This window comes from Diplotaxodon limnothrissa, linkage group LG19 (assembly GCF_057381915.1).
Source record: "Diplotaxodon limnothrissa isolate DT_005_m linkage group LG19, D_limnothrissa_male_GT1.1, whole genome shotgun sequence".
Taxonomy (NCBI): domain Eukaryota; kingdom Metazoa; phylum Chordata; class Actinopteri; order Cichliformes; family Cichlidae; genus Diplotaxodon; species Diplotaxodon limnothrissa.
This window is the reverse complement of record NC_140614.1, coordinates 26010955-26035497: the sequence shown is the minus strand read 5'-3', so window position 1 is coordinate 26035497 and position 24543 is coordinate 26010955. Positions and strand designations below refer to the sequence as shown.

Genomic DNA, 24543 nt, shown 5'->3' with positions numbered 1-24543 from the left:
GCATGCTGCTGGGCTAAAAATAGACCCCTAGAGTATGAGATGACAACCCATAGATCAATAATAGTACTGAATGAATGGCATGAATCTAGCTCTCAAGCGGTCCTGCCCACATTGTTAAAAAAATAAGATTCAGCATGAACAGATGGAAGAAGAGCCTTGAGGGCTAAAAAAAAATCAACAGAGCGGTTCAATACTGCTCCTGTAGAAATCAAAGTTCTTAAGTAGCCTATTTAACAGCAACATCTCAATGAGGTATTTCTACTGCACCCTCTTCTGCACCGTTAGTTTTATTCATTTTTGGCAACACATTTTCTTCCCATAGCTATGGCATGATGACTGACTTCTTGGGAGCAGTTCCAATCTAAGCATAGGAAACAGAAAGGCACATTTCTTGACATCTCAAAGGACTGTGCACTCTCCCAGTCTGAGTATCTTTCACTCTTCCTGTCTCAACACTCCTTGTATGTGGATGAAGTGTTTGTGCATTCAATACTTAATTATTCTCACTGTCTTTGGCCAGTGCCGGTGTGAACCCATTCAACTTTGAGCGCTCCATTGTGTACTGCGAGAGGTTTGTCAGACTGGTGTTTCCCTCTTTTCTTTCTTTGTTTTCCTCATCTGGCTCACCATCTTCTTCTTCCTCCGTTCCCTCCTCCCCGAGCATGGCGCTGCCATTGTTTATGCTTAAACTTGCCCGCCGAACATCTTCAGGTATGTTCCTCCGCAGTTCACGGTTCTTGTTGCGCCTGGCCAGCTTACTGAGGGATCCGAATCGTAGGTTGAAGAGATTTTCCTCTGAAGATGATGCGGTCTCTTGCGTTTGCTCGTTTCCCTGATGATCGTACGGCTCGCATGCCCCCTTCAACCTCAGGTTGTTCAGTTTGCTGTCGATGCTCTCTTGGGAGGACGTCTTGAAGCGGCTAGCATCCAGACTGGCGAACAAAGCCCGTTTCTCTGGTGACAGCATGTCAAGGGAGTGAGCTCGCTGCTCTAGGCCAAGCTGACGGCGCTCCATGCTACGGATGGTGGCTGCCCGCTGGAGCTTGTCGTGGATCTCAACACTCAGACGTCGTCGAGTTTCACGAAACTCTGCTCGGACATTTGCCTTCCATTCAGCAGCATGTGCTTTAAACTCCCCAACCTATGAAATATGAACATGGAAACAAAGCAACAGTTAAAGGATAATATACAGATTAGCAACAGTATCCCATATATACCATTCAATATAGCACCATATAACATCTACTACTGACACAAAGAAAACGTAATTTCATAATTACGAAAGTGGTCAAAAGTAGCTTTTTACAGGCAAAGTCTCCCTGCCACTTTCAACTGTATTTGCTATTCTAAAGAGGCCCTATTATGCTTTTCTTTATCATATATATATATATATATATATATATATATATATATATATATATATATATATATATATATATATATATATATATATATATATATATATATATATATATATATATATATATATATATATATACCACTACACTGTTGGATACTTATATTTAATGTGGCAAAAGTTCCAGTGAAACATTGATTCTCAAAGTTTTGAAGAGTGTTTCATTCATTTCAGAGAGCCAGCATACTGTTGAGAGAAAAAAACGAACCCATCAAAATAATTCTAAAGCCAATAATTTGTTAATTGAACATTAAGCTGTCAGGGAGCTTCACTGCTGGGCGTGAACTCTTCCAATATATCACAAAAGGTCCTTTCATTACTAACTTGGCACAAGCCTGTTTTCAGTTTAACACAAAAGTTTAGTAATGTAATAAATGTACGCTCGAGCAAAAGTGTTTAACCCTCATCAGGTCTGTGATTTAGTAGTCATTAATTACTAAGTTTGTGTGTTGCTTTTACTTAATATCTGAAACCTGTTTTGTTCATTCTAACTGTTGTGCTAAATTATAGCTTTGTAGCCATTAGTAAGGTTGGATCTTACATTTACCAATATCAGCCTTGGAAATATTAAAGAAAAGCTACTGTCTAAAAGACTGCACTCATGAATGTTAGACTCAATTGACCTATGCCCCATTTTCATTGCCCTTGCTTTAAATGCTTCATTTCCAATTATTCTTCTTACTCTTACGCCCAGCTGGCATCAGGTTAATATTGATTTTCTTAAATGTTCATGAAAAGACGAGATGCTTTTAAAGAGAAGGGTCACTAGGGAAACATGCATATCCACTTGTTGGTTGCTGATTGGTTGCTGGAGGTTGCTGGAAGTTGATAGAGTGAAAACATTTGCAAACACCCAAACAATGCTGCATGGCAAACCTCTTTGTGATTGCTTTGGTGACAAGTAGTTTGCTGAGTCATTTGCAAATACTTGTAAACTACTTGCCAAGCAGTGGTGAAACTGAAAAGTGGAACATATTGAAAAGAGAAAGCATCTGCCTTCAAAATAAAAGTTGTCTTTCTGAAAAGTAAATGGCGAGGGTTTGCAAAATTACAGATGTTGGTGGAAATCTGCATTCAACCAAAGACATCACAAGGAGGTTTTTGGTGCAGCACCCTCTTTGTAACAGATTTTAATTAGTGGCACACAGCAACCTCCAGCAAGCATTACCAACCGCTTGGGGAAATACATATTTTTCCATCGTGAAACACTGCTATGCCAGGGGGATGCCACCTGGTCTCTAAGCTTGTGCGACTGAGGTCTTTAAGAGATGGAAGCACAAGACAATACAAGGAAAATAAGAATGCTTTTAATTCTGAATACTGCAGCACCGTAGTGAGATCCTAAAAATAAAAAAATTGAGACACAAACCACAGATCATTTTTAACTCACTATAGATATTTTAATAATTATAACATATAAGATGCTGCCTCTGAACCTTCAGATCCAGAGCAGAGTTGTAAAATAATACATATACAAGACTTACCTCCTCTTTGGTCTTTTTAGACAGTACTCGGAGCCAGTCTCCGATCATGCTGAGGACGGCTGCAAAGTACGCTAAACCTATGAGGATCCAGAACCACACCAGAGGCTTGTACCACTTCATGTAATCGATCTTGCGATTTCCACCTGAAGAGGAAGGAAAATGTCGTTATGGTCAGAAATTAAGCCCAAAACTTCAACAGAACAGCTTATTGTGCCCGAATTTTGGAGCGTAGCTCTACCTGCCACGTAGTCTCCTATTCCCACTGTAGTGAGCGTGATCACGACAAAGTAGATGGCATCCAGTGTGGTCCAGCCTTCAATGTGTTTGAAGATGACAGCAGGGATGGTGACAAAGACAATGCAGCCAGCCAGGATGAACAGGATAACAGATGTGACCCTTATCTTCGTCTGGCTAATCTGCTTGTGTTTTTGCTGAAAAGAACAGGAGGTGCATTTAGAACCAATATAAGCAACTAAAAAGATGATGTAAGAGTGACAGTGTGAGCCACAAAAAGCAATGAAACATGGCTCACAAACAAAAAAGAAGACACCATTACATATGCCATTAGGGTAAGAATAAAAATGCAGCTAAATGTTAGAATGATATCTGCATATTTGACTTTTTTACACAGCCAGTAAAGAAGAAAACATCACAATGTGTTACTTGTATCTCACCCTGAATATCTTTTCAACTTTTAAGACACTTTTTACAAAGATGGTCCCCAGCTGGTCTCCGATCCCCGCCAACAAGAAGCCAAAGAGAGGGATGCCAAATATGGCATAAAGGATGCAAAAGATTTTCCCGCCTTCCGTGCTCGGAGCTATGTTTCCGTAACCTGTTGAACAATTGAAAGCAGAATGAGGAGGAGGGGAGAAGAAATGAAGAAACAGGACAGGAAGGTCAAAAAACAAAGCAGGGCTGAGAAGAGTGAGTGGTAAGATGAGAAGCAGAAGACAATCAAGACCTCCTTATGCAACATAATCAATTGAAGCTCTTATGTAATACCTTTCAGTTCCAGGAGCAGGGCTTGAGGTAAGTAATGCAATAATTAGATTCCCCTTAAAGAAAATTGAATTAATAATGACATACTATGATACAGGGAGGTAAAAGGAAGGAGCTTGAGGAGCGTCAGGCAGGAGACACAAATCACTATCTCCTGTTTTAACCTGCTGAAAAGCAGAATATTAGCATAATACCTGTTCTTTGTGTAGAATATACTACCTTTATTGAGAGAAGTAATATGTTTACACATGTTGGACAACATACAGTACAGTGCAAAAGTCTTAAGCCACCTCTCATTGCTTTTTACTTCTAATTGTGGATATTGGATCAGAAAATATTGGTATATTAGTGAAAAAAAGTATATTAGTAAAAGAAAATGGAGTCAATGGCTTCAGCATCAGAAAAAGAAAGCATGCAAGGATCTATTTCAAATTTCAGTCTCTTTAAGAGAAACACATTAACAGTATATATATTGCTCATATAATTTTAAAATGAGTGTCTTCAATTTTTCAAGCCACTGGACATAATAGATCAAAGGAAAAATATGATGTCCTTAAGGAGGCTTCAATCTTATCCTGTTTATCTGTAGAGTTAAAGCCTCCCTGTTTTTGTTTCTGTGGAATGTCTAATTAATATTGATCGTATCCTGCTATCTTTGAAGGTCTTCTCAAATATTTTCTTTTTCTCTTAATTAAAAATACATATAATTTGCTTTTTTTTATTATTAATGGAGGGGGTCCTATGGGGTGATATTTGTGTTGATCTTCTATTTGTGCACTAGATTAAATGAAGCAAGCTACCAGGTTAATTAAATTTCTAGACTACACCATTAAGGAGGTCAGGGACATGCTGTTTTTCCAGTCACCTAAAGGATGGTACCCACAGCTGATAGAGGGAATACAAACAGTAGTGCCTCAGCTTTGATTTTGTGATTGTATATCAAAATGTTCCATCTGATCAAAGCCAGGTACCCAAAGTCTTTTTACTTTCATTTTAAAAAGAATTTCAGTGAGTCACAATTTACTGTTTCTCTTTAAAAAGCAACAAAGGGCAAAATGAGACAATTAAAAAAAACTCAACAGTGTCTTCATCATACACTGAATAATGAGTCAGGTCTCACATACATCTTCAACAAAATTACATCAGACTGAATTCTCGTGAAGGGGACTCCCTCTCTCTCATATATACTTAAGAATGGCAAGGCTTAACATTGATGCCATTTAGTAGTCCTCACTACTACAAACTTTTTTTCCTTCTCGTACATCCTCTTACATCTGTTCACGCTGTATAAATGAAGACTGTGCTTTTGAGAGTACCTCGTGCATGTATTTTTTATGAGATTTGAGGTTCGCCTCAGTCTACATTATTCTTAGATTGTTAAAATGGAGTTCAAAAGGAATTTTGATGGTTCACACGTACAATGAAAATTGCATGGACTGTCAGCAATACCAGGTTCATCGTGTTTTAGAGTAATAAAGAGAGCATTATCTAATAGTTTTACCGATAGTTGTAATGACAGTTCCAGCGAAGAAGAAGGCACTGCCCAGGTCCCAGTGACTGGAATTGTACAATGTGTCTCCAGTAGGCCTCACTCCTCCACTCACAGAATCTATAGCATGCTGGAAAGTAGAGAAATATAGAAATTATATGGATTAAAAGTATTTAAAATTGCTTAAAACTGAAATGTGTACTTTGACATAATTAGTGAAAGTCATGCCAAAATGCTTAATAGCAGCTGGCTCCTGTTTTGCCGCTGAGCTTTTACAAACTAATCAAAGCTATGACTGTATGCCAGCTCAGCTGATGACAACACAACAAACACGTGTCTGCTTTGATTTCACTATACACAGCCCCAATGGTGTGAAAAGAGTGAGTAACAACGTATTGTTTCTGTTACATGCGCCTCTATGTATTGCAATTGATTGCGTAACACTCGTGAGGAAACTGAGATTAGATCCAGTGCAACGATCTCCAACATCAGCCCAGAAGGTCACCACCTGAATACAAAGAAAAAAGGCTCTGAACAATAGAGGAAGGGAATGCAAGTTAAATGAGGTCTGAATCATTCTTATATCCGTGGAACGAGCAGGGGCGCTACCAAGGGGGGTCCTTGGTAGCGGAATAAATAATTTATTTATTACTGCATATGTGATTTTTGTCATTCATATTGTGTCACTTTGTAGGTCCCTCACAATTTATAGTCATCACCCCATCACCTTCGGCACTCCTGCACTGTTTTGCTTTTGGTGTGCCACCACAATATTTTTGGTGGTGCCCACATGGCCACCCCCATGAAGAAATTCTGGAGACGTCCCTGGCCTTGAGGCTGTGGATTGAGTTACACTTAATTAAATCAGCTGATAACTGTTGTAGTTCAGTCCAGACTCGTATTGTGTTGAGCTACCGTTTTCTGACTGTTGTGAACTGTAATTGGAAACTCAATAACTAAGCATTGCAATAAACATGTATAGTTGCTCTTTTTTTAATTTCCTCTTGATCATCTTTGGCTTGTGAGTTTAAAAAAAGACTTGTTTGTTTTTTTAAATGAGAGAAAGGCAGTGAAACTTAAGTAAAAGGTGGTGCAGCAGGCTCTTCTGAGCCTTTCGAATTACTAATCGTGTGCACATCAAGTTGATCTGACCACAGGATGCGTTTAAACTGTTCAGTGTCTGGCTCTCTTCGAGGAGCTGTTTCTCCACACACCCAGTTTCCATGTTTTCACAGTTCACATGGACCAAATCCACACAGACTCTCACTTGCAGCCCAAACACTGCTGTTTCCCTGTTGTTCGTTCACGTCAGCCTTTTTTTCTGCGTTCCATCGACTAGTTTGTCTAGTGCAGGGAAAACATTTACTGCTTCATTATTTTCATTGATTGCCTTCTGTGCTCCATTATGCTGCCATGAAAAGTTAATTGACTATCATTTGGTCTTTCTACATTTTCTGTTTATGGGCATGCTGTGTTCTCTACACAAGCATTTATAGTTCTTTATCTTTAGGCTCAAAACTTCTGCTGACATGAAAGTCACACAGAGCAGCCCCCATTTTATACAGTGAGATGTGAGATAACCTTTCAGAGAGTGCAGAGCGGTATAATAAAATATGTATGAACTGCCGTGATACGCATTTTACAGCAAAGAGTCTGGGACCACTAAACACATAGCTGCACATGCCTATTCAGAATCTTACATGTGATTACCTCGGCTCCATCAGTGCCCTCTCTCCCTAATGAGACAGATTTTTTGTATCTATAATTAGGCAGTTTCAATTACGTTACTTCATAGGTTTTAGCAGACACAGCTGCTTTATGGGGGCAATATCAAAGTGGTAATTATATAATAAACCCCAAATAACCTAATTCTGGAGTCAAGGGAGAGCTATATATAGCCGCACAATGTATCTGAATACTGTATGAGGAGATCTATTTTTGGCACTTGTCTGTTTCTCAGCCATGTTCATGCTTCATGAGAGAAAAATCCTCCTTTTGCACATGCATTTTGGAGCCATGAGGATGGTGACTTGTGTTGTGTTGCAGTACATTAATTAGCAAGACAAATGGTGTTTTCGTTTCACGCCTCGTGCTCCTTTCTATTTTGATTTCACCAAAGAATCACTGCAGAGTGCTCACGAGTCCTCGTGGCTAATGTGTTTTCTGTTTCTTCAGTGCAGGATCATTACAGAGCAAACACACTCACTGCAGATTTTTATCCTCTCGGTGTGCCTTTCTACCCCACAGCGGGGGACAGCGGTGATCCTGCCAGCACGGTGCCTTGCTCTATCCTTCACCCAACCTCATTGTGATACATTGCCAAGCACTGTCCTCTGCAGCACTTTCAACATTACTAATATCTAAAGCTTTAACCTAACCCCCTTGAAGACTTAATGCTTGTTGCAATGAAGGACACTGAGGTCCATCATATACAATCAGGGTAAAAAGAAAGTGCACGGTCTCTTTCTAAGGTTACGTATCACGGTATAATAATAATATAAAATCATCTGGTCCTTACCAGGTCCTAAAATTATTTTAGTTCCAGCTCAGATGAACAGCATCACATGATATATTATACCATATTTTTTAACAACTAAGCCAAAATACAGAAACAGTGGATTTAAACTAATTACATATAGTGATCCAGTAGGTTACAGAACCTTTAGCACCAGTAGCTTGAGTAATCCTTTTCAGTAATCATCATCAGTCTCTCACATCATTGTGGAGGAATTTTGGGATACATATAACTACAACATTACTTCAGTTCATTGAGGTTTGCAGGTGTCCCTTTATGCACAGCTCTCTTAAAGTCCCAGGACAGCACTTCAGTCCATTGCAGCACATTGACTCTTCCCCTTTTTAGCCGTTCTGTTGTAGTTTTGTTGCTGTGCTTGTAATCAAATCTTGTTGCGTGACCCAGTTTTGTCTAGAATTGATATATGCAGGTTTGACTCACTGACTATAAGGTGCCCAGATCCTGTGGCTGCAAAACAAGTCCAAGTCATTACGCCTCCACTATCATGCTTAACAGTTGGCATGAGGTGTCCTGATATGCTGAGTTTCGTTTTTGCCAAATGGGGCATTGTGCATGCCTGTTCAAAGCACATTGTTCCAAAATCGCGTTGTTGTTTGTTCAGATGCAACTTTGCAAACGTAAGCCAGTTTTAACATTTCACCTGTTAACTTCGGGCCTGTTGACTCATTGTCTAAACTTGTGAATTTGCTGTGATTTCCACTCCTCGGAAACTTTGGAGCTATCTTGAAAGCTTTCCACGTATGAATAATCTTTCTCACTGTAGAATGATCGATCTCAGATTGTTTGGAAATGCCCTTGATGAGCAGTAACAATTGGTTCTCTAAGATCATTGCTGATGTCTTTAATCCTGAATGCGCACACATCAGAATGCTCCACATAAGCAAACTACCAAAACCTTTGCTTTTATAGATGTGCTCACACTTTTTCCTGATTAATTAATTTAAATGCACTTTTTTAGATTATGAATAATAGCATTGTGCAAAATATCATGTGATTTTCATTATGTCTTCACAGAATGGTTGTATATGGCTGGTTTTTATGATTGACTTTTCATGTGGAACAGGTGATCAGATTCAAATGAAAATAGCAATATAATAGTGAGGGGGAAAAAAAGTTTATTATTCATGCTTAAAAGCCCAGTGTTAAGCTGTGGGGGTATTTTCAAGGAAAACCTGAAATGGAAATGAGTAGAAATGAATCTTTTTTGCCTTTCTTTTTCAGTGCAGCCATCTAAAGAGCTTAGCCTTCACTAGTTAGTGGAGCATTTTGATTTCGCATTTGATCAAGTATGTAGAATTTGCTTGACGTTTTCCGGAAAAGCACAATTTGTGCTACATAAGATTATGACGGAAATGGCAGCACAACCTGACGTAGATTCTACTGCAGGTAGCTCAGTGAATACAAAAGTTTATTTTAAATAAGTGACTCATCAATAAATGAGACCTGACTGGTGTCAGTAACAGCACGGCTTCACATCGTGCCATAGTGTGAGTCATCAAAACAGCAACAGGAAAGCCAATTAGGTCTGCTGTCTTCGTGGGCGCACAGTGGGTGCGTGGACGACACAAATATTGAAGAAGACACGAGGAGGTCAACAGACGTGCATGGGCACACACTCACACACATTAAATCAACACACGCTGTGCCCTAACAAGAGCTTGCGATGTGAAATACTGTCTGCTTCCATCTCAGGCATGCACATGCTTCCCAAGGTTGCCATTTTTCTGTCAACTCCTCCACCAAACAGTTTGACAACAGTGAGTCACCGCTGCTGTGTCCCCGCATAAAGGCTTCGGCTGAGTGACAGGCTTGACATAGCACACACAGGTCGATAATGGAAACTGTTAGAGGACTGGGCATACTTTTTGATGGAGTACTTGTGAAGCAGCATGTCCTCCAGGCTTTTGCTTGAGACACCAGGGAAAAAAGTGTTATTTGTTCATATGAACTTCACACATGGCTTACACTTAGTATTGGAATCCCATAACAACTCAGCAGATCAACATTATATCTACTGATTTACAGAAATTTACATATTATGTTTTGATTATGTTAGTACATCACTTATGAAGCTACGATAGAAAGGAGAGGAGTAGCAGTAAAAAGCTCATCATTATACACATAAGTGCACAAACCGAGCATGACTAATTTGCCACTATTCTTAATTAACTATATCAGATCAATGACTTGACATGCCATTAAACATTTTCTCATCTATCTGAATTAGATGATTTGTCTAGAAGAATCTCATGTCTATGATTCCAGCACTTTTACTTTGAGCAGCAGGAGGTGTGTGTGCCTGCTGGTCTGTGTAATGAATAATTGATTCCCTCCGGACCCCAGGCACTCCATGCTAAAGGTTCTAATTTCCACACACTCCTCCATAAGACATACTGTTATTGATTTTTGAAAGCTCTTGATAGGGCTTTTGTGGCTCAAAGGTTGAGCACTGCTAGAGAAATAAAAGAAGAAGCTAGAAGCAGAAGAAGAAAAGAACAGAGGTGGGTGTGGAGAAGGAGAGAGGCAGTCCGATATTCACTAGAGTAGTGTTGAAGATATTAACGTCAAATGGAGCCATCCTAGTGGAAAGTGGAACACACCATTAGCATTGCCATTTGGTTGTTTCCAAGTCTTTACTATTTTCAAGCTACATTCGAAAAACAGGAAAGCACAAGATTTCTAAAAGGCTGTTTTTTTTTCTCTCCATTGCCAAAAAAAACCTATTTTCAGTCTCTTTTGATTCCTGTTAATTGTGTGCTTGTGTTTGTATTTCAGCTCTTGTGTTACTCAGTTCTTTTGATTGTCCAGAATGTTTCTTTCTTTTATTTCTAGATGTTTTCTGCAAACTAATTGCTTTTTCCCATCACTCCCTCACAAATCAAACTTCCCACTCACCCACTCGTACATCTCAAATCATTTTCCACTCCCCTTTGCAGTTGTAAGTGTCAGCTGGGTGTAGTGACCTTAAATCTTGATCCATAATTTTGGATGTGGTGCTAGAGAGCAATGTGAACTGCTGCCATAGTGTGTTATAAAGCGGCTGACACCATAAAAATGCATTGTAAAATGCGCCGTTAAGTTTCAATGAGATGGGAATGGTTCTGTTTTGTGGGTCTGCTTGATAGTGCGCACAATTATAAAAAAGTTTCACAAGCTGGCTTGGTAAAATGTGGAACACTCTAAAGACAGCGTCAGACCATATGCCGCAGGTTTAAGAGTTATCAGGCGAGTTTTTTGGGCGAACAGCTGTGCCCAGTAAAACACCGGCACCCTGCTTCTATGCAGCAGATGCTGTATTGAGGGGGAAAGCAGATAGTGACGGGATTTTGGGGAGACTGTTTAGAATATTGAGTTTCTGAAATCTCTCTTGGGTCTTTAAAGATTTTAACAATTTTTGTATGTCATAATAGAGCAACATCACACAGTATTAAAAAGAAAACATTGAAAAAAAACTTGGTTCCTGACATTTCTCACAGTAAATATAACAGCGCTGTCACAGCCATGAGCTTGTTTCCTTATTTAAAACATGTGGGCGTTGTTAAAGCTGCACTCTGGAATTTCATATCGCACTAACACATCTATTATTGAAGGTTTTTTAGCTATGCAAATACAAGTTAGTTATTTGTCAAATAAAATGGGAGAAAATTGGCCTTATTGCTATCATTACTCTGTCTTTACACAGCAAGAAAACTAGAGAGAGCTGCAATTAAATAAAAGGTCATTGTGAAGACATTTTTTGCCCTCTTCTCAATGATCATGCTGTCTTTTGTTATGTAATATCAGGCTGCATGTACTGGTGTATGTGTTCTAAAAGATCCGTGTTTATTAGAAAACTAAATGCATTTAGGTTTCTACGGGAGGGTTGATTGTTATCAGTTATCAGCTGTTACTCAGGAAACCGTCATTCAATGGGAAGGGCAGAACAAATGTCTTGGTCAGGCTGTAGCAAGCAGCAGCCATATAATTTGATTAAAAGTGCCTCAAAAAGCCCTGAGAGCACAAACAATTTTTAAATTGTATAAAATTCAGTGGCTCCAAATCCCTTACTTTAGTGCAAAAATGAAGGAGTTCACCCACTGTAGTTTTTATTAAGAGGTCAAAACTATTTTTGTGCCAAGCTGTAAATGTGTTCTTTAACGCTGTAAAGTTGGGCATTTTTCCATGGGAGTCTGTGAGGATTGACTTTTGGAGCCAAGTTTAAGAGGCCATTAGAGTAACTGCAGTTTTTGGCACTTCCACATTCCCTTTATTTAACAGAAAGGAGCACTGTGCAGTCTTATCGTAGCTACTTCTTAATCACAAAATAGGCCCACTGTAAAGGATACCATGCTTTGCCATCCTTTTAAACTCTGCTCCGATCCAGGGGACCCTGCCTCCTGCTCTATGACAACTGGGAATAGCGCCAGCTCCCCATCCTTTTACCTCTACCTAATTGCTCGGTACTATAATAAAGTGCACAGAGGCTGCCAAAATGCCTGGAAGAAGGAAACAAACACCAGACAATCATGTCCACTTTCAAGCGCTTACCTTGATGATGGCATCCAGCTCATTGGGAGTAACACATGGGTGCCTTTCGAGGAAAGAGGCCTTCTCCAGGGTGATGCTAGTTTTCAGGTTGCTCTCAAATGGCTGCTCCAGAGCCTTGAAGGCAAGACCTCCACAAACCAGGTAGAGAACAACCACAATGAACACCGCCAGCACCGTCTTCCACTTCATCACTGAGTGGAGCCCTGTTGTCGAGCCATCAGAGTTGGTGTCCATGCTAGCCACAACACTGGCAGAGCGAGATGAGATGGACAAACGTGGCAGTGGACAGTGACCACTGGCTTTCGGGTCGCAGCCCATTGGGTTTTGCATGGTGGCAACACTTGCCTGGACCAGGGTTGACTTCACCATGCCAGGCTGGACCTTTTTGGGAGGGACCAAGTTGGTCTGGACTGCCACTAGCAAAGAAAGTAGGAGGGAAGAAAGGGCTGTTGTAACACTTTTTTTTTTTTTTTTTTAATATAGATTACAAAGATTGAAACACCAGTGGTTTACTGCACGTTTGTCTCTCTGATGGTCATTTATGATGTGTTATAATAATTGGCTAAAGGCTCTTTTTGTAAGAACCTTTTACCTAAATCAACAGGCATTTGGACATTTCATTTGTTGATTTATGCGCAGATTCTTTTTCTTTTCACCTTTTCTCTCACCTTCAGCCTTTCTTTTGGTTTATATTTCGAATTTTGTGTTGTGGAGACATTAACATAATTTCATTACAACTGTTTAAAACCTATGTGTCCTTTATGAAGCTTTGAAAACATTTTATACCTCCTACACTGGGCTAATAAAAGGCTTTTTGCAAAGTCAAACACTATTAGAAAAAAATCTAGTTATCCAGCCTACAGCTCCGCCAAACATAACAAGACTCCTTTGTCATCTCAGAAGCTTGTTATCCTGAGAATTTCTTCATATAAAATGTATTTCAGATTTCACTTGTGAAAAGGGGTCCACAATCACTTGGCCTCACATCTGCCTTACAGATCATAATTTGTACTCTCATTTTAACATCTGATTTCAACCCTGCTCTGTTACAACACATGGATGGATGGATGGATGGATGGATGGATAGATGGACACAGATATATAAAAAGCACACCAATGAAAACCTTACAGTAATGTTGGCAGAGGTGAAGGTGAAAATTGAGTTACTCTCTTTGAATGGAAGCAGGATCCAATTTTTCTAATAGACTGTAAGTGAGGGATAAGTGCCACTTTCAGTTATTGTCTTCCAAAGAGGTTTCATAACAAATGCATGTGTACTGTAGCAGGTCAACCATCAAACATCACCTATGGAGATAGCCAAATTTCGACTTCCTTAATGTATATAAAGCACTGCGTGAGCTTTTTCAGAGCTCTAGACTTCACCCCTGCCCTGACGCCCCCACAACTCCAAAAAGGGAAAGCATGGAGTGCCTCTGAGCCATGGGTGGAGCTTGTTGTCTGTGATGTAACCTTTGAAGGTAGGGATGAGAAATGTATTTGTTTTTTAAATGGGGTGATATTACTTTTGGGATATGCTAAGTACAATGCACACATGCTTAATCAAGTATTTATGACTTTAGAGGAGGGGACATGTATTTCTTTAATATTTCCTGGAGACTTATTCCATCTTGCCTAAACCTCAACTTAACACATAAGGGACTTGCTTTCTGTTCCCGTAGTGTGAGTGTTTAAACAGATTCAGGTCCCCACAGCATGATCATGCACTCGCGCGCACACACACACACACACACACACACATCGACCCATGAGTCAAAGAATGTCCAGGAAGTGGCTTGTTCCCTGATCTAAGAGCTATTCATCTTCCGAGTCAATTCTTATATAAAAGACTGAATCAATAACACCAATGTGATGTCAGCTTAAGGTGGAGAAAAACACTTTCGGTTTATAGTATCTGTCTTTAAAGGTGCTGACTGCAATAGAGCACAAATCTATTAGAAAAAAAAAAAAGACTGGGTGGTGAATCAGCTGGAAGACTCAGTATAGTATGCTATATTTGGTGCAATGTTTTTTTAGAGATGAAGTGGAACAGTTACTGGTTAGTGAATTTCAAACTAGGCCAAGTCCATGACTAATCTAACTAAGATTTTAATTTTCTTTTTATCACAGTGTTTGACTGCGTGAAATTAAATAAATTAACTATGACTGAATGTCATATATTTAGTTTATTTGGTTCATTTCAAAGTCAACTTCATGCACTTCTGAGAAAAAGCAGAGAATATGAAACTATAATCTATATTTTACAGCTAGAGTTGAAACCAGAAGTGCAGTGAGCACTATAAGGTTTGCATTTCACCTTTCTGAGGCTATGATCCATTAATGCAAAATCCTTTTTGAACCATGCAACAGCTTCGAATTGATTTTTGCAAATTAAATAAGGCTTGAGTGGAAAGTGGTGTTTTTTCTTTTTTTTATCTGATCTCAACCTCTCAGCCCTCCCTTTGGATCCAAGTATGTCTGGCCAAAGCAGAGGAAATGTTCTCATGTAGTGATACCCCTCATGTCGACCACAAAGATGGACATACAGAGCATGTGGATACAGATAAGGAGTTTGATGACAGTATCTATCATATTTACATCTGATGTACAGTTAAGTGTACAAAAAGAAGTCTAGTGGTATTAAACATAAAGGCTCAGGCAAGCTTTAGGCCCTGTGGCACTGGGCAGGTTGTAGGCGTTTAATTCGGCAGCTGAGCCTCAAATTTCAAACATTAAATCAAACCCAGTGCACCCCAAACACTTCCGGCAGTGACTGATTTCAAAATAAAACCTCTGTTAAGGGAGGCGCAAGCTTCCTCAACACGATACCCATGCATAGTGTATTAAAGCAGAATTCCTTTCCAGCAGTGACTGGAGACTTAGCACGACTCTTATATGCTTTTGAAAGGGCAAGGGGTACATGAGCCATGATATTATTTAAAACAACAACAACAACAACAACATTTCTCTTCAAATAAAAATCGCATGTCTGAAATTCTTATAAATTCTATTCCTAAGTATAATGATGTCTTTTAGATGGCGACATTATTTTTAAGTAGACACATTTTACAGCCTAGTTCTCTTTTGAAATCTCTTCCGCTCTCATACTGGTTATTTCTGCCAGAGCTCCGCATCCAGCAACGTTGCTTTATACGTCTGAGCGGACAGATAGTGCAAACTAGAAAAGCCGCGTTGTCGTATATGAATGGTAATTTTGCATCACAAAAGCAAATAAAGGGACCGCTCAATTAAATGAAAAGAAGCAAAAATATGAATTTCTGTATACTGAATCTGTGAATAATGCAGCCTGATGAGATTGTGTATCAAGTATTTCCATTCAGATGTTTAGGCTACTGACATTAAGAGTACTATTTAATTGCATATCTGAAGTTATTCCACAGTAAAACAGCAATATTCACCAACCTTGTTCTGGATCCCAGTTAACTTGTTTTCTCGGGTTTTCTATTGGAAATTTCATCTCTAGGTTTGGCTCAGTGAAAACGCAGGTAAATTCAGTCAGCGTGATCGCAGAAATACAGGAAAAAATGGACAAATCACAAGAAATTCATGTTGGACACATCATCTTTTCATCGAAGTGGGAGTGGATTGCACAAAGGAATAAAGGCATCGCAAAACCGCATTGTCTGTCTTCCTTTCTTGCACCCCCTCCTTTTTTTTCCTTCTCCACCTCGCCTGGACGCGTGGTGTTCGCCTGACAGACTGACAGAGATACGTGTGGCACCTTGCACTGAGCAGTGGCTCCACTCCGCGGTCCAAACCACTTCCAAACTCACACTAGAGCACGCACGCAAATGGTCCGGTCCAGAAACACAGCCGGAGTGTGGCCCAACCTAGCAACTTTACGCACGCGTTACACCGGCAGCGAGAACAACGAGGGAGGATGCTGTCCCCTCCCTTTAATTCAAATAAGCGCTCTCCTCCACCTGCCTTCATTGTTAATGTGCATCGAGCTTTGCATCAGAGGCATTTTCTCTCATTGTGGAATCCGATTTTCAATACTCACTCTTATATTTTCCCCCAAAACCAGATGATCCTATTATCGTTACCGTAACCAGCGTCTGACCACATGGCGCAAAGATGATCACCAAATCAGAGGCAGACTTAACCCATTACATCATTCACGCATGTGAGGAAAACTGTATTATTTATGAGCTTCAGTGGTACAGGGAGGTCACCTCTTCCGGCAGCCCCCCCCCCCCCCCCCCAAATCATATACTATAGATCTGATGATTTGGCGGGATGACAGTTTAGACAGGGGGGAAATGAACTGTCTCGTTATCTATTTGTTATGTAAAAGCGCCCTGCAACACACACATGTACAAGATCAGAAATGAATCACTTAATAAAAGAAGATGCGGTCTTATGGGAAAATCAAAATAGATCATCGTGTGGATACACTGCAAATAAACAAATATACATTATTGTAAACTGACGTCTTTACGATCCTAAATGATCAAAGTCAGCTCTTTGAGCATCAAAAATATTGATCACTTTACAATAAAGTTATTGTCCAATGTAGTCATTGACCAGTTCTCCTTTGAACTTATGCCCAATTCAAGTGCCAGTAAAATGTGTTGCCTGTCACACTATATTCTTTTGTTGGTAAATGACGCAAGGGGTTAAAAGTTAAATCAAACAATGCAAGGAAAATAAGAGAATTAACAATATGATGCTGACAGAATGTTCTCGTGGCCAACACGTACTCAGATGAATCATAACTTATATTTGTGGTACTGTAGTTTCCCACATTTTACTGTAAAACTAGGTCACTGAGGATTTGGCTTTTTATGATAACAGCACACCATGGTCAGAGTTTGTTGCAGTAATGAAGAAGAACGGCTACCATTAATGATATGCTTATTGATGATTTTGGTGCAACTGGAAAGGATCTAGTGACCCACATGGTGAATAAATTATAATGTTTGCTCTTGAACCAGCCACATAAACAACCAGAAAGCTGTTTTAGTCCATTGGAGGCAGTATTCTGTCTGCAAAGCCACAAAACACATTAACCTCACCCACCAAAGTAGAAAAAAAAGTTATATAAACAGATAATGCATTTTGAAATAAAAAGAAAGAAAACCTATGGCTGAAATCTGTCTAGTTCCTGCTCCTGCTCTTCTTACTGTCACACTGTTAAGACTACTACTTAAATGTTATTTTAATACCTAAGCCTTTTCAGCCAGACATTTAACAAAATGTTATTTATTAGAGAGAAATACTTCAAACCGGGGGATCTGTGGAGAGATGGGGGATTTATTCTTGGAGACCAAACATGGGCTTTCAAGGATGATTTCTCACTTGATGACCTTTGAGAGGGTCAAGTGGTCCTGAATTTACGGCTGTATATGTTTTCCTGTTTTGTTTTGATTTTTACACTAGCCCCACTTGCTCCCCCTGTTAGTCTGCAACTCCACACCCAGAAATCCAAGTACTGAAACACAAATATTCACAGGAGATCTTTGTCAGGTTGTCTATTATTATGTTGTGCATGTCATATCTTTATCATATGTACTGTACTCTTCAGACTGTTGAGATAACTATTTGACATATTTCATTTAATCAAGTTTGGATTTAAGGGCGTTTTTCTTAGGTTGTCATTTCGATTCAATTTTCTCATTCATGTTGTGTGTGTGCGTGCTCCTGTTGTGCATCAACGTGATGACGACAGCAATCATAGCAACCAGCATGGCGACGGGGAAGCGTTTCTTCGCTCTTCATTTGCTAAACCTTTGATAGGTTATTACTTGTACGATATTTGATTGTATCACTACGTCAGCATGTTTACGGTTACCGGTAAGTACAGTGAATTTTCTGGATGGATCCGAGCTCTGCCATCTCTCCCTCAGAATATTTCCGAGGTTGGGATATGCTGAGTGTAGTATTATGGACTCAAGAATAGGTATGCTAATGCTATTAGCATTGGTTAGCCATGTAGCTGGATAATGAGTCGGGAGACGTTAGCACATTTAGCTTTTTTGCTTAAGCAGCTACCTAAAGATAAGCTCATGTCCACCGTATTTACTGTTAATAATATGGCTTCAAGTCGGTCAGCACAGTGGTTACTAGTCCCTTGTCTGTACCGAAAACGGCTTGTAAAACGATGCTTCAGTAAAGCCAGCTTACGTTTAGTGACATTTTAACCTGTTAAATCTTTATTCGTTTCTTCTTGTTTCTGGTTTGAAGAGATCCACGATATCAGCTTAGTACTGCCCTCTATAAACTTAAACCAGTATGTACTCTTATTGTTTGCTGGAGCTTCGTCTTATTTATTTTCAGTGTTATGTTATGTTACCACTTTTTGAGTATTTACTATTTTTATTTGTAAACAGTCAGTGTTATGAACATTAAAACCTATAGCACAGAATTTACCCCCGAAAGTCTTGGAACCCCTTAACAGTATATTGCCAGGTCCAAAAGAAAATACTCTGTACTGTAATGTGTTATTAGTTAAATGATCAAAAAAAAAAAAATACTAGGAAACGCATAGATTCCTGTTAACTAAATTAGCATTGCCTTACTGTGTGTCTTGCTGTGGTAAACTTGCTGTTTTAGTTATCTAAAAATTATTTAGTCTTGAGAAGCGCTGTGCACCACATACTTATAAAAGGAAATGATAAATGAAAAGTTTTTAATCATAAAAAACCTGTAACTGATAAAGTGTGAGTCATAACACTTTTTTACATTTTAGGAAGTGTGTCATCTGGACTGGGGTACAGCCCTGGTGTGAGAGGAAAGGCTTTGAAAAGTAGTCGTAAGTATTATTACATGCTCATGAGTACTGGTCATCTGTAAGAAGAGCTTAATTTAACAGTTTATCATATATTGTTTTGTGTTTTTAGCTTTCTGTCCACTCTCCTCTAGCAAGTTGACACAATCCATCATTAAAGACCACATGGTGTCTCATTACAAAAAGGTTTACTCAGCTAAAGGTGAGCTGCATGGCAGGTATATTTTACAGTTGTGGTCATGGTAATTTGGGGCTGTTAATGATTTATTTGAACTGTTCTTTTTTCAGGGTGCATTGATTTTACAGCATACATCTTTAATTACTTTTTTAAAAACCCATTAAAACCCATTGAGGATGGATTTGTTCTGGATTGTCTCAAAAAAGTCAAAAGTTTGCATACACTCAGATACATACACTAACTTAAATTTCTTAATAACTTGTGCTTAAGGTTCTTTTAATTTGACAAGGTCAAAGCCTATTAACATCTCATTGGCGATCATGATTGACAACTGGTAGTTTTTCTTTGGAGCATAAGAAGGTTGGTTTGACAGGACTCATTAGACTGATATTCAGAACAGGAAAGTCCAAAGAACCCACTGAAGATCTAAGAAGAACAATAGGAGTTTACTCTAGATTTACACAAGTTGGAGCCATTTCTAAACAACTGCAGATTCCAAGATCATCAGTTCAAACAGTTATAAGGAAGGTTTTATGGTTAGATCAGACAAAGATTAAGCTATTTGGCCACAATGACAAGACTTAGGTTTGGAAGATTAAAGGTGAGGCTTTCAAACTTAAGAACACTGTACCATTTGTCAAACATGATGGCTGTAGCATTGTGCTTTTGAGCTGATTTGCTGCCAGTGGTACTGGTATACTGCACAAAGAGGATGGAATAATAAAGAAGGAAGACTACCTCAAAATTCTTCAACTTCACCTCAAATCAACAACCTGATGATTGAAACTTGGACACAATTGGGTATTCAAATGGGAAAATGATCTAAAACACACATCAAAACTGATTTTGGAATGGATAAAGCAAAGCAAAGCCCCAGTCTCATATTAAATGTGTGAACTTTGTATAAAAACTGGTTCTGTACCAGGAAACCAACATGTGAATGACCTCAACTGATTCTGCCAGGAAGAGTCAAATATCCACCTAGAATTGTACCCAAAGCTTTTTTGTGTTTACCCAAAGGATCTGGTCCAGGTGCAACATGCTAAGGGATATTTAACCAAATACTGGTGTAGATTTATGTATATATTTGAGCCTGTCTGTATACTTCAGACCAAAACTAAGTATTGTGTTTAATTCTGTTGTGTAATAATACTAATAGTTTCTATCTTATCCACCAGCTGCCATTGATACCTCAGTACCCAAAAGCTTGCTGTGTAGTGTGAAGTGTAAGTATACATATATATGGTGGCCATACTCTGTTCTTATGACTCATACAGCAGGAGATGTTGGGACAAAATAAATTTAGATTGTGTCATAAGTTTAGCTAATAATTAGACAAATAATGCCATAATTAGCAGTGCGTATAATAAGTAAATAATAGGCAAATAAAGTAAAGTACATGCTTTGCTGCTGGTGATAGTTCTGCAGTGCAGAGAATTGTATCTGTTCAAATCAAATCAAATCACTTTTATTGTCACATCACATGTGCAGGTACATTGGTACAGCACATGTGAGTGAAATTCTTGTGTGCGAGCTTCACAAGCAACAGAGTTGTGCAAAATACAATAATGTAAACAAGCAAAATTCAAGAATGGCTACATCTGAAACTAATAAATATATGTACAATATATAATAGTATATGCATTTCTGGATGTGTATACTAAATATTTTTCTACGTGTGTGTGTGTGTGTGTGTGTGTGTGTGTACATATTTTACAAATTAAATAGAGTAAACAATAAATAAAATATATAAAAATATACAGAGTTGAGACATGTGCAAAACAGTGGCATTACTGTACAGTATGGAGTGCATAATGTTAAAGTTCCAGTAGTGAACTGTTGTGCTACTTCAGTTGTTTTAATACCTCTTTACAGACAATGACCAGATCAAGCGGGATAGGTTGAGGAAAAATGGCCGTCCTCAGTCAGCACCTGCACAGAGGAATAGCAGAACTTCATACTCTTCATCACAGGTAAGAAAATCTGGCGTTGTCATTAATCACTGCTTCATGTGATGCTAACAATTTTTTACTAGCAGATTTCAAGCAAACACAAAGCCAACTTTATTTGCTTGGAATCTTTTTCAGTCTACACAACAACAGATTCACCCCATGTGTGTTTTTTAGAGCAGATTATCTGTGCAGTATGATGACAGCACCTACCTTTGCTCGAGGAGCTCCTTGGTCTCCAGCCCTAGGTTCAACACCACCTTTAAAGTCAATGAGATGGTTTATCCATCGCTCAATGTCAGCTCTCATCACACTCGCCCAGCATCAGAATTGAAGCATCGGAGCCCGGAGGCAACTTTTCGAAGAAAGTCGTCAGCTTGTTCATTGGCAGCTTCTGGAGATCAGAGTTCCTACAAAACCTTCCAGGACCCTGTCCGGAAGACATACAGCGGAGACTTGCTACTGAAACATTCACAGCACTTTACACAAGACAAACCTTTCACTCCTAAGACCTTAAAATCAGATAAGAGCTCATACTTGTCAAAATATCGCTACTACAGAGCACCACAGAGAAAACCTACTCAGGACTGCAGCAACTCAACATCATTTCAACAGGAGATGTGTGATGGAAGGTAACGGCTGAATGTCTTGATGAGACTGCAGATCTAAAGACGTGTCTTGGGAGATTTTTTTTCAGCATGTGCCGCTTGTGTCTTCACGTGTCTTTTGGTTGTTTTCATACAGCGTAAAGAACAAGGACTGCATGCTGGATGTTGATGAGCCATCTCAGGTAATTTGGAGAATTTGATTTGATTAATAATGCATACATGCATACATGTGGGTGACTGTAGCTCAGGTGGTAGAGCAGGTCATCTACTGATCGGAAGGTTGGTGGTTCGATTCCCGGCTTCCCCTAGTCTGCATGCCAAATGTCCTTGGGCAAGATACTAACCCGAAATTGCTCTCCGATGCATTCATCGGAGTATGAATGTGTGTGAATGTCAGTTGTGCTTGTGTGAATGGGTGAATGCACAAGTTGTGTAAAGCGCTTTGAGTGCTCAGAAGAGTGGAAAAGCGCTATATAAGAACTAGTCCATTTACCATACATATCACAATTTATCAGTAATACTTTGATCACAAGAACGCTTTGACAGAATCGAATTACACTTCCCATTTTCCAGCCTTCTTTTCTTTTTTCTGTTTTTTTTCTACAGGGATTTATTACAGAGCATGAGTCGTTTGAGGATGAGCTTAATGGCACATATTCATCATCAAGACAAAAGAGTCGAGCAGCCAAGGGCAGAGAGTGCGGTTTTTTCGACTCCTTGTCCAGGTGAGCTCATGCAGTAGAAAAGGACATTGCATTTTATTATTTATTTAATTACTTTGTTCAGTAAGATTCTTAAAGTGTTTCATCTTCTAGGGTCTCACCAGAAAATAGGAAATCTCCCAATATGATGAGAGTATCCACAGAGTAAGTTCACCGACCTTCTGATTAGTAGACATAGACAAATTTTAACAATCTAAAGTAATACATTATCTAATAAATGAATTATTGTGTTTTGTCGAGGAATAGAGAAGAAGAATTAATGTACCTTGAATTCATTTCTGCTGTGACAGAAGATATCTTGTCCAGGGGACACATTTCTGACAGGTTGAAACATTTTAATTCTTTTACATTTTCTGTGCCATAGTTGGATGACAGATGTACAGACGTTTGCACAGCTTCTTAATAAATTTGTATGTGACTGATAAAGGAGTTATTGATTAAATAGTAGCTATGAGTCTTATTTTGAGTAATTACTGACATGTAAGTGTCTGTGTCCTCTGCAAGGGTCCTAGACCGTGTGTTAAATCGGCACATCGACATGAATCGTCATCAACTAGATGAGGTCAGCATGTAATTTCATGCATAATACAAAACATTTTAGGCAAGTCATGTTCATGGCTTTTTAAGCTGTTCTTATAAGCCCGCTTTGCTTGTTTTTAGGGTAAAATGCGCCACCTGCTGGAAGTGTTGTGTAAAGACTTTGAAGAACCAACCAACATATCCAGCTCCACTGCAGAGCTTGAAAAAAAGAATTATCTGCTTGATAGCCTCCTACCGTGTCCGGAATCAGCGGGAAAACATGTAAAGACCAAAGAAGACAATGACTTGTTTCCTTATGTGTCCCCAATTAAACACTGTGATTTCCCAGTTTATACTGATCCCTTATTGGCTTCTACGCCCTTACACTCTCCTACAAGAACTCCTTCTCAAACTGAAATAACTGAAAAAGATAAGAAGGGTGACAGTGAGGGAAAGTTTATTGACTTTTCTTTGGTCAGTGAGCATGTCCCTGATAATACAACAGCCAGTGAAGAGGATTTCCATATAGTAGGCACAACTGTTACAACCAGCGTCCACAGTGAAACCCAGGAGAATTCTGCTATAGCCAGTGAACAAGAGCAAGCTGATGGACAGTCTAATGAGCTTGAGGATCTAGGGAAAAGTTTGTCAGAGTTGTTGCATGTGTCCAGCAACACACACTGTGAAAGTGCTGCCAGTGAGCAGCGTTCAAATGCAGGGGATTCTGGCAGCGAAGATGAATTTTAAGTTTTTATTGTACTGTGGGATTTTATGTCCATCTACATTTTTACCGAGTGAAGTGTGTTCCAGAGAATGAAGTGATATTTCACATTTTTAAAAGGTGTCATATAAAAAGAAATAACACTGGTTATTTACGAGCCTCACTAAAGAGTGTTGTACTTCTGCTTTGTTTTCGATGAATTTTTAACAACAAAAGCACAATGAAAATGTCACAAAAATAAGTCTGAGCTTTAAAGTTCTCATTTAGGATGGGGATAAGCTTGATCACTGTAGTGGCTGAGCTGCAGTTTACCTCTGCAATTAGTTTCAGTATACTGCCCTGTCAGTTTTAAGTATGATGTAGCACAAGTTAACATTTTCAGATAAGGTGTGAAGTGTGTTCAACCTGAAAAGTCCACTGTTACCAGAAAGTGTCTTTACAACTGCAATAAAATTTGCTTTTCATTCACTGCTTGCTTCTGATTATTGAGACTATCATTGAGGTTCTTAACTTGGGAAATATTGCAACTGGGAAACTATAAAAAATAATCTATTATATGTATATAATAGATTTTATGTACACTTCACAGGTAATCTGCAATATTCTGCTGTTCAGTTATACATGTACATCCTCATACACATTC

The 24543-nt window shown here is 39.1% G+C and overlaps 2 protein-coding genes across 3 annotated transcripts; one reads left to right on the top strand and one right to left on the bottom strand.

Annotated features, from left to right (window-relative positions):
* Positions 1–493: 493 nt before the first annotated feature.
* On the bottom strand, positions 494–15930 carry kcnk10b (potassium channel, subfamily K, member 10b). Its single transcript, XM_085343019.1, has 7 exons — positions 15876–15930; positions 12456–12871; positions 5405–5522; positions 3576–3736; positions 3140–3332; positions 2902–3044; positions 494–1141 (listed from the first exon to the last, which is right to left on the bottom strand). Exons 1-7 carry the CDS (start codon positions 15928–15930, stop codon positions 494–496), a joined length of 1734 nt encoding a protein of 577 aa, XP_085199145.1.
* A 2288-nt stretch (positions 15931–18218) lies between these two features.
* On the top strand, positions 18219–23983 carry spata7 (spermatogenesis associated 7). Of its 2 annotated transcripts, none has more exons than XM_085343238.1 (12): positions 18219–18375; positions 19165–19227; positions 19316–19405; positions 20560–20607; positions 21257–21354; positions 21508–21962; positions 22075–22120; positions 22545–22663; positions 22754–22804; positions 22907–22984; positions 23165–23222; positions 23321–23983. In XM_085343238.1, exons 1-12 carry the CDS (start codon positions 18360–18362, stop codon positions 23924–23926), a joined length of 1728 nt encoding a protein of 575 aa, XP_085199364.1. In that variant the 5' UTR covers positions 18219–18359; the 3' UTR covers positions 23927–23983. The 2 variants fall into 2 exon arrangements, with proteins under 2 accessions (XP_085199364.1, XP_085199363.1); XM_085343237.1 differs by having other exon boundaries at positions 22901–22984.
* The last annotated feature ends 560 nt before the right edge of the window (positions 23984–24543 follow it).

What these genes read in the sequence shown, in the direction of transcription:
- kcnk10b (XM_085343019.1), bottom strand. Translation starts at nt 15,930, where the DNA reads ATGAAATTTCCAATAGAAAACCCGAGAAAACAAGTTAACTGGGATCCA. An exon ending in AACTGTCATTACAACTATCG is followed by an intron (nt 3,737 to 5,404) that starts GTAAAACTATTA and finishes ATTGTTCAACAG; the next exon opens with GTTACGGAAACATAGCTCCG. An exon ending in CTAAAAAGACCAAAGAGGAG is followed by an intron (nt 1,142 to 2,901) that starts GTAAGTCTTGTA and finishes CATATTTCATAG; the next exon opens with GTTGGGGAGTTTAAAGCACA.
- spata7 (XM_085343237.1), top strand. An exon ending in CTTCATACTCTTCATCACAG is followed by an intron (nt 21,355 to 21,507) that starts GTAAGAAAATCT and finishes TGTGTTTTTTAG; the next exon opens with AGCAGATTATCTGTGCAGTA. An exon ending in CAGGAGATGTGTGATGGAAG is followed by an intron (nt 21,963 to 22,074) that starts GTAACGGCTGAA and finishes GTTTTCATACAG; the next exon opens with CGTAAAGAACAAGGACTGCA.